Below are 11079 nucleotides of genomic sequence, written 5' to 3' on the forward strand. Positions count from 1 at the left end.
CAAAATCTATTATATTATTTTAGAATAATGTTATGATAAAAGTGAAAACAAAAGAATACGGTAAATTGAATAAAGGCAATGAAATCTTATAAAAAAAGCATCGTCTTGATTTGTCCACCTTGTTTTGTCCAAAGAAAAATGTTGTTTGTTGAGAAAAATGTGTTATAAATTTTTTTGTGATTCTTAGTATAATTCAAACGTTTTAAATTTTGTTAAGAACATAATAAACTATTTAAAAATTAATATGTACAATTGTTTTACTAGTTTTTTTTAGTTTTTGATCAACTTTTGTTCTAAATTTAAGTTTGTCCACCATGTTTTGTCCGATACTGTATATTATATATATTGGCATCTTATGCATTTGGAGTTTTAAAAAATTTCTTTATATAAGTTTATTTATAAGTTGCTTTATGTATTATTTTCAGGATTTTTTGTTATTAATAAAGAAACAATTGCGGCAGTATATTTTGCGTGTATTTTTATGTAAAAAGCTAATTTTTATTGATAACGATTGGAACAGTTGAAAGTAACAAAATTATTCATATTTCAATTTAAAATAAGTTAAACTAATAAATATAAATAAATTAGATGATTCTAAAAATATTCGCTCAACTAGTATCGATCTTATTCGAACACAAACTAAACAGATTACAATGAATTCGAATGATTTGTACTTCTTAATCTTTTTCCAAATAGTTTTGGTAGTGTCAGGTAAAAGTGCACACCCTAGTATTACATATTTATAATTTTTCTGTATTCTGTCAACCCTTAATCCAATTTATAAGGGTTTTAGGTTTAGCTTGTGCTGTAGATTTGCGAATGATAAAAGTTTTGATTGTTTTTGATCATTAAAAATGAATTGGTTAATTCAACCTAAATGTTATAACAATTGGCTTTGACAAGAAAATCGTTTGACCAAAGAATTTACTAGATTCCAAGTAATTTTATGCATTTCTCAAATTTACAACTTAAAACTTCACATTATATAACTGCTTCACGATCACCTATGTTTCACGATCACCTATGTTATAATCACCTATGTTTTGAAATTAAACGCTTTAGAAAGTAACTTGCTGATAAACTTGTTGATAGACCAATCAATGATATAACTTTTGGCTCGTCTGCCACAAACTAATCTTTTTTTCACAACTTTTCTGAACTTAATTTATCCACCGATAATATTTTTTAAATTTACAATTTTATTTTTTAACTTAATCCCTTGTCGAATTTTAAAATATTTATTTACTAATTTATTTATTTTTTATCTTTAAATTTTTGTAACCTCTGCGCTTGTGCTTATATCAAGCAACGTTTTTTTAAGCAACTAGGATTGATCCTTACTGGTCATGAAACTGGTTAACAGAATTCTTACCTATATGTAAATATAATTAACATTTTAGGTTATCTTTTTCGAACCATCAGACATTGAAAACCATGGACAGTTTTTCCAGTCTCATTTTACTTTTGTAATTCTTTACTCTTTTCCTTGATTTTCGAACTGTTTATAGTTTTTTTTTACTTTGTTTGACATGTTGTTTCTTTTGAGAAACGAACAAATTTCTGTATCTCTTTTACTGGTTCATTTTTTTATTCCTGATTTACGGAGATGCCCTAAGTGAATACTCTACTATTTACAAAGATACTACAATAAATACTCTACTACAATGAACGAAATTACAATAAATAGACCTGAATTTTCGCGCCATGTAAATTTTAAATGGTATTATGTAAATATTGATAAATTATAGTTTTTTTAAAGAAAAGTTTTATTGTATTTAATAAAAAATACTTTAGCTGGATATGTATCCGATTTATTGTGCCTAAGCTCGTTTTCTAGTCTTAAGATAAATTTTCATTTATAATACTTTGCGGTTATTCATGACCAACAGCACGGGCTTTGAAACTAAAACAGGTGTTTTTACTAAAAGAGGTCTTATTGAATTACGCTTCATTTTTAAGGTAAATGACCTTTAATTAAATAAAGGTAAATGAACTTTAATTATATAAAGGTAAATGACCTTTGATAGGTAAATGACCTTTATATTCAGCAAAAATTGACTCTATTTAGTTCATATTGAAGCTTTACTTGCAATACTTGTTTTTTATAAATACATATCTAAAAACGTATAAATTAAAAAATATATAAATAAAAAACATAAATAATATATAATAACTATGTATATATACTTTTAATCAACTTTTTAGGTAGCGGATTCAAGTATCATCTGGAGGAGCTTGCTCCGGCTGTTAAAGATCTCGCTAAGCTAGAAAAGCAAGTCCAGTTATCTTATCTTCAATATCAAATTGATTGGAGGCAAACCATTTCATGACTTCTAAAGAAAATTAATCTTCTAATCTTCTTATCGCAATCGTTAATTTTATACTAGGGTTTAAAGAAGCATATAAAGAATTTTTAATCTTATACGAGGGTTTAAAGAAGCATAAAAAGAATATTAAATCTAATTGAGGAGTCAAAGTCAGGTTTAGATTGAAATAAAACTGAGAACGATTGAGTTTGTTATTTTAGTTTAAATCAAATTATTATTTATCAAATATAATCTTATTTTGAATTAAACATCATTGGTTATGACAACACCTAAAATCGATGTTTTCAAATCAAATATAATCTTATTTTTAATTAAACTTCACGAGTTATTATTACAATTAGAATCGGTGTTGTCAATACTTAAATAGCTTCAAATGTAAATGTTCAATGTTTTTTAGACACGCTTGTTCAGCACGATTCCCACAATAAATAAATCAACAAGAATAACTAAGACCTCGTCGACGTTTCTAGATAATAAATTCACTAATTTTCATAATTGCTTCTTAAAATAGGGTATAATCAAAACCGACATAACTGATCATTACCCAATATTCTTGATTACAGATAATATAACCCTGAACCGTTCTGTCTCTAAATCATCTTAATACGACAAATCAATAAAAATTCTATATTATAATTTCGAAATCTTTAATCTGAAAAAACTGATTGGAATTTTATATTACAATCTCAAGATGCGAATAATGCGCATGAAATATTTTTGGCACCATTTTGTAAACACTATGATTTGGCAATTCTAGTAAAAAAAAAATATCAATTCTATTTCACTTTTAAACCCATGGATGACCAAAGGTTTGTATAAATCATCAAAGAGAAAACAAAAACTTTATAAAAAGTATTAAAAATATATAAAAATGAATTAAATTACAAAAAATATAAAAACGTGTTTGAAAAAACACTGAAACGCACAAAAAAAAAATTATTATGCAAGGTTTTTAGAAATAACACGCGGAAACAAAAAACGTGGAATGTGATTAAGCAGATATTCGGTAAAAATAAATGTTCAAAAAACAATTTGACACAAAAACTCTAAGTTGACGGGGAAATAATTTATAATAAAGAAGCCATAATTAAAAAGCTCAATAGATTTTTTCTAGATATTGGCCCATTGTTAGCTGATAAAATTCCAAAAAACACCTCAAACTTTGAATCTTATATGAAGTAAACCAATACTTCGACGAAAGAAGTAAAATTAAACATAAGTGAGTTGCGAAATGCCTTCAACTGTTTTAAAAATAATAAATGCGCTCGCATAGATAAAATTAGCGTGAATGTTGTTAAAGCAGTGTTTGATATTATTGAACCATCACTGTTTTACATTTTTAACCTTTCACTAAAACCCGGAATTGTACTAGAGAAATTAAAAATTGCTTAGATCATACCTATTTTTAAATCTAGCGATGACACGAGTATGTCTAATTATAGACCTATTTCTGTCTTACCATGTTTCTAAAAACTGTTCGAACGAATTATGTATGATAGACTTAATTATAATAGTTAATTAACTGAGAGTAATATAATGATAATAAACAATTTGGGTTCAAAAAGAATGACTCAACGGATCATGCGATAGTCGAGCTAATAAATTATATTTTCAATGGGTTCAATAATGATTGCTATATATTAGGAGTTTTTATTGATTTGTCAAAATCATTTGACACTGTTAACCATAATATTCTTATAAAAAAACTAGAACTGTATGGAATACTAAACAATAAATTACTATGGTTTAAAAGTTACCTGTCAAACAGAAAACAATTGATAATATATGCAGCAAATGAAACAGAAGAACATATTACAACTTGTGGTGTTCGCCAGGGAAATAGGCCCGCAAATATTCCTACTCTAAATAAATGATTTATATTTAGTATCTAAAATTTTTTATGTTATTTTATTTACAGATGATTCGAATTTTTTTTTTATTCAAACAGTAATATAAAAGACCTGCTTAGAATATCTAACGAAGAATTATTAAAAATAAATGACTGGGTTACAAATAACAAACTTTCAGTAAATATTGGGTAAACTAAATTTATTTTATTCCACAAACAGAATAGGAGAGATAACCTTTTTTTAAAATTACCTAATCTTTTCATGAATAAAGCAGTTATTAAAAGAGTCAACGGTTAACTTTCTTGAAGTGATTATAAATAAAAATATATCATGGAAATATCATATTAAATCTATTGAAAACAAAATCTCCAAAATATCTCAATTTTATATAAAGTTAAACCATTTCTTAATATTGAGTCTTTAAAAGTTATATATTTTTCATTTATTCATAATTATCTTTCCTATTGCAATATTGCATGGGGAAATACCAACTATGAGTAGCTTAAAAGAATCTATAGCAAACAAAAACATGCAAGTAGAATTATTTTTGATGTCAACAGAACTGTTAATGGTGAACTTAATGCACTCAATGTTTATAAACTTAACATATACCAAGTTATGCTTCTAATGTTTAACTCAAAATATATTTTATCTCCTAATATATTTCACCTCTTACTTTACCGAAATTACTCATAAATACCCCACAAAGTTTTCAACCTATAACTTCTATTAGAAAATGACTTCGATCTTAAAAAAAAAATTTAAAATTAGTACCTAAAATAATCTAACTGAAAAAAGTCGTCATTACTCATTTATCTTTATTTTTATTTGTTTCTTATTTTCTTGTTATAAAAATGAAAAATAAATACCTAAATAAAAATGTATATAACTTATTATACGATTTACTATTTGTAATATATTGTATTTTACTATATAATTTTTAACCAGTAAATTTTTAACTTTCAATTTTTAATTTGTTTCATAAACTGAAGGCGACAATGTAAACGGGGCTCGGCGATAAGGCAAAATGCGCCTTCTTCTTGCTCCGGCCATTTATTATATATGTACGATCTTTCTTATTGTAAATTTTATTAAACAAGTTATTATAGCGTAATCGTTGAAAATATTAAATATGGAGACATCCACAACTGAACAATGTTAAAATAATCGAAATTTATCTAGAGAATCAATCGTGCTAATGCAAAGAGCTTACATTCGTTATTTTGAACTTAAAAAACCACCATGTAAAAATAAGTTAACTTAGTCCTGAGGTTTTGAATTCTCGGATCTGTGAGTCATTTACCATGTGCTGGGAGACCACTGAGCGTGGACTCCCAGCATGTGGTAAATGACTCACAGATGCTCAGAATTCGTGAAACAATAATCAGCGTTAATGCGAAAGTGTTGAAGAAGAGCCTTCAGTGTCAACTTGATGACAGTCCCAACAATTTGAATTATCTTGAACTTCACTGGAGAGACTTTAAGGGATTCTGGAACTCACTCCGTATAAGATACAGATAGTGCAGGAACTGGTATCAGTAGATAATCAGGCATGATTAGTGTATGCTATCCACTTACTGGAATTGGCAATGCAAGAATCTAACTTTGTTGACAACAGCACAAAGAAAACCTTTTTTTATTTTATTTTTTTATGAAAATAGTACGATTTTTTTTTAATTTTTGTCATTATGATCAGGTAAAACAAAAATTGCACTAGGAATAGACAAAGTCGGATACTCTCAATAATGTTCAGAAATGTTTAGATTTTCTAGATTTACGATTGTAATGTGAATCACTTTCTCGAAGTAGCCTCCAAATGTAGTCTTCCATCATGTTTTCGTTATACTTGGTAACGACGTTCAAAGTCCAATATATCTCTATGAAAGCACTCGCCTTGCTCCTCGGAGTAAGCGCCCATTTTCTCCTTTTATTTGTTGAGATGCTAATCAAAGATATGGACTTTCAGAGACATTCTGCATTCTATTTTGGCATAATACGATTATAATATTATGAGAGACTGCACTAACTCCACATAGTTTTCAGCTTTGTGATTACTTAGGAAGCCCTTAACTACTGCAACAAACTGCTCTAAGCCGCTTACTCCCTCCTGTTCAACAGCTTTGCATAATCCTCACATTCTATGATCTTCTTGTGGTCCAATGAATGTGCCTGCGCTGACCTTACCCTTGGACAGTTTTGGAAAAAGATCTTAGAGGTATTAAAATGCTACTGACTCCTTGTTAAGAGCAGTGACAAATTGTTTAATGAGATCTAACCAGATGTGCAGCGTTGCGTAAGCACTTTATGAGGTTCTATCAGCGGCATAGATGATACCATATATGCTGCTGATAGAACCTCATAAAGTGAATGAATAGGCGCCATTAAATAGGATTACATACGATATCTATAGCCCGGAATAGACCGGCAACATCGTTGCAGAAGCACAGCCCATAACGCTGACATGATGGCTGTGCTTCTGAAGTTGGAGAACCTATGGTGCCGCTTCCTCTGATCCGTGACTTATACGCTATCATCAACTAAGTTTCACTGTTTGAGCCTGGATATCAGAAGCTCAGCATTTGATTTTGCAAACTCGACGTCCCTAATTAAATTGTTCACGTCTTTCTAGTTTGGGAAGTACAGCTTTCTACCCGCAACTTAATCTGCGGAATCGTAATCCATATCTCTAATATCTACCTTACTATCTAACTTACTGCTGTCCTAAAGATGGCCGATGGCACTTAGAAAGAGTTGGAACATGCAGATCAGCGGGTATGGTACTGGGGTGATGGAAAAAGGTACGTCAAGATAAACAATCTCAGGAATATTTTTGCCGGTGCGATGATTTTTTAGGTTTATCATGCAGAAGTAGAAGTTGCTCGAAAAGGTAGGTCAGCTCTCGCCAAATTTGTGGGATAGCAAACTTCATGGCTCGCTTTTCTCCTCTGTGCAAACCTGTAACATGACACGTAGTACATAAGAAATAGAAAAGTATGAGTACAGAAAATTTCAAAATATGGAACGATTTCAAGATGGAACGTATTTGCCTACAGTACAAGACTTATAAAAAAAACTTTTACAACTTCTTAAAATGAACTAGATCTAAAGCATTAAAATTTCATGAAAATAAATTAAAACAGATCTGAGCGAGAAGCAACTGTTCAGTTTCCCTTCAAGTATTTTTTTTTTCAATATTCGCAATGCTCTTTGCCCCCGGCCTGGCATGCCGAAGTATGCCTTATAGGCCTCGCACATTATACGACTTGCTTCCATGGAATGCCTACTCGCTCTTGTCTTTATGAACTATCTGCACACGTAGCAAAATGATTTAGCTGGTTGCAAACAACATTTTAATTCCATAATAAATAAAAACTTCTCTTCAAATACGAATCGTTATCCTTTCAGTCTGCTATAACACAAATTGAAATCTTGGTTTAAGATACCTGTGCTTTTATTTTTGTACAGCTACTTTTGGAATGTTTAAGAACGTTCTAAAAATTTCTGAGAGTTTCTTGAATGTTCTAAAAGATTCTTGAACGTTCTAGAGTGTTCATGAAAATTGTAAAAACATCTGGACAACTCTAGCAGTTAAGGAATATTATAGGAGGAAGCTCGGCATTGAAAGCAAATAGAGAATTTTCTCAAAAGCACACAATTTTCCAAATTTCATAATCCCGGTCACAGAAGCAACGTTTTTCTGGAATAACAACGATTTCCTTTGTGTTTTAGATCTAACTGGTAAGGAAAATATACTTTCAACTCAGGAACAGAACAAAAAAAAAAAAACTTTTTAAGATAATATTTGTAAAATATTTCCGTAAATAATTTTTCAAATAATGTATGATAAATGTTACGATATATGTACCGCAAATATGTTCAAATTAAATTTTATATTAGACGCATAAATAGTTTGTATACCTATATTTATATATATAATCTATATATCTATTTCCGATAAATCTACATAAACAGTCTAAAACCCAACAACAACTTCTTTATATGATAGTATATATATATATATATATATATATATATATATATATATATATATATATATATATATATATATATATATATATATATATATATATATATATATATATATATATATATATATATATTTCATCACCTTCAGAATAAGTTATTGGCAATTTTTTTAGTTAAGATGTGACGGGAGCAGGTAGAAGACATAAGTCTTATCATCTAGCCCTGTTGTATTATTTACATATTAAACAAATAATAAGCTATTATTTAAAAAAAAAATATTACAGTCTCAGTAAAATAATATTAAATAAAGTGTTCCTTTTGTTTTTTTTTTAATTTAACTTAATTACAACTTAAAACAAAATAAAAACTAAAGTTTAAAGATAAGTAATGATGTAAAGGGTGATATCGCTTTTTAACTAAACGAAAAGTTGAAAAACAAAAGAAGATGTTTTGAAAATAAAATAGAATTTGAGATACGTCATAATCAAGTAACTGTTTTTTCAAGATACTTTTATAAATTTGAATTGAAGTTGTAGTTTTACAATTATTTGGGAGAAATGAGTTTCACAAATGTTGTCCTCGGTATGTTATTGAGAATTCGGATTGTTTTAACAAAGTTTTTGGTACCTGAAAATTACCCAAGTCAAAAAGTCTTACAGGATATCCTATAAAATGGATATAGGACATTCCTATAAGAAATTTGAACAGTATTTTTATTGGATAATGCAATCAAATATAACCTATAGGAATTTCTTTAGGATAGGATTCCTCTAAAATCCTGTTCCAAAATCTTATAGGAGTCTTATTCTATAAGACACCGAATGAATAATATCCTATAGTTTTATATTAACAGAAATTCTAATCAATTGAGTAGAATCTCTGTACATATAAAACAACAGGAAATTGTTCATTTAATGTCTTATAGAATAAAAACTTCTATAAGATTTTGGAACAAGCATGAGTAGGATTCCTGTACATATAAAACTATAAGATAATAGTATCTTATAGTTTTATATGTACAGGAATTCATCGGATTTCTATTTGCAGTTGTCAAAGAATATTTAATAGGAATGTCGTCTAGGGTATTTTTACATACATTATCTTTTAGTTTTTAATTTAATTAAAATCAATGAACTAAGCTCACACACAAAAAAGAAAAAGAACAACAGATTATTAATTCGGGACGCAGTTTTTGTTATTTAATATATAATTTATTGTTGTGATTAAAATAATGTTCTCTATCAAGAATTGTTTTCTTAAAAACATCAATGTTTCGTTTTGCAAGTTTGCTTTCATCATTGCACTTTGCAGTAATTGCTTTTCTAAACATAACAGAATCTTTCCTTTGAAATCGCTCAGCTAAGAAGTCTGAAAACAAAAACATGAACAAACTAAAAGTTATATATTATACTCATTATACAAAACAAGGGAAAATAGTGGTGCCAAATAAAATATTATAAAATCAACACCTAACATGTCCTAAACCTTCTTTGAGTCCAAAGCTGGCTTAGAAATGTGTTAAATGGGATGACTTGTTATTGAATCTAAACGCTGATAAAGCCTACGATATATTTATATCAGAATATTATAAATATTATAACAAAGCATTTCCTGAAATTACAAAATTAGTTAAATCAAAAACGTTATCAAATCCTTGGATAACTAAGGGTATCCTTAAATCTTCTAAAATAAAACAAAGATTATATAATAAATTTCTTAAAAAAAAACCCTACGTTATGAAAGCAATTATAAAAACTACAAACGACTTTTTGAGTCAATTATAAAAAGATAAAAGAAAAACTACTATTCAGATCAACTAAAAAAGCATTCAAATGATCCTCAAAGTACTTGGCGCATAATTAACGAAGTTTTTGATAAAAATAATCCAGAGAGAATAATTTTCCATAAATTCTTAAATTCAAAGACAACTATGTTATAGAAAAAGAATTAGTGGCTGAAGCACCTAATAAATTTTTTATTAACCGTCTTTAGCATCAAAAATTGAATCCTCTAAGATCAACTTTGATGCATACTTAGTCTCTAATAAAACTAATATTATGCCTAATGATAATATATAATAATGATAATGCGCATTTTAATTCTTCTTCTAACTGAAGAAGAATTACAATGCGCAGTTTCTTCAATTAAGCCCAAAAAAAGTGAAGGTGTCGACAATATAAGTGGTAACATCATTATAAATTCAATAAAACTGATTACAATCCCGCTTTTGTGTATCTTCAACTTATCTTTAAAAGAGGGAGTTTTTCCAGAAAAAATAAAAATTGCTAGGGTGGTCCCTATTTTCAAATCAGGCGATCCTAGTGACGTTACTAATTATAGGCCAATCTCTGTTCTTACATGTATTTCAAAAGCTCTTGAACAAATTATGTATAATAGACTCTATTCTTTCTTAATCTAAAATAATATTTTGTACAATAAACAATTTGGTTTTAAATCTGATCATTCTACTGATCACGCAATCTTACATCTTGTCCACAATATATTTAAAGGTTTCAATGAAAAAAAATATACTTTAGGTGTTTTCATAGATCTAAGTAAAGCCTTTGATACTGTCGATCATTTAATTCTTTTGTCCAAACTCGAGTTCTATGTCATCAAAAATTCTAACTTGGTTTGGTTTAAAAGTTACTTGTCTAATAGGAAGCAATATATTTCTTACGATGGTGGTAAAACGGATAATATGATTATTACATGCGGTGTTTCCCAGGGATCAATTCTAGGGCCCCTTTTGTTTCTAATTTATGTCAATGACTTATATAAGTTTTCTAATATTTTAAACACAATTTTATTCACCGATGATACGAATTTGTTTTATTCTCATGAAGACATTAATATTTTATTTTTAACAGTTAACAAAGAACTTGATAACCTAACCCAATGGTTTAAAGCCAATA

General features: G+C 28.4%; 1 protein-coding gene across 3 annotated transcripts in view; it reads left to right on the forward strand.

Moving 5' to 3' along the window:
• The window catches only part of LOC100208995 (ATP-dependent RNA helicase DDX1), a 64768-nt gene extending 62257 nt beyond the window's left edge, over window positions 1-2511 (forward strand). For all 3 annotated transcript variants that reach the window (XM_065814937.1, XM_065814938.1, XM_065814939.1), the window contains one exon: window positions 2206-2511. In XM_065814937.1, the coding sequence (XP_065671009.1) occupies window positions 2206-2330 (125 nt within the window). In that variant the 3' untranslated portion in view covers window positions 2331-2511. The remainder of the gene's footprint in view (window positions 1-2205) is intronic.
• Window positions 2512-11079: the final 8568 nt, after the last annotated feature.

This window comes from Hydra vulgaris, chromosome 13, assembly GCF_038396675.1.
Source record: "Hydra vulgaris chromosome 13, alternate assembly HydraT2T_AEP".
Classification (NCBI taxonomy): Eukaryota; Metazoa; Cnidaria; class Hydrozoa; order Anthoathecata; family Hydridae; genus Hydra; species Hydra vulgaris.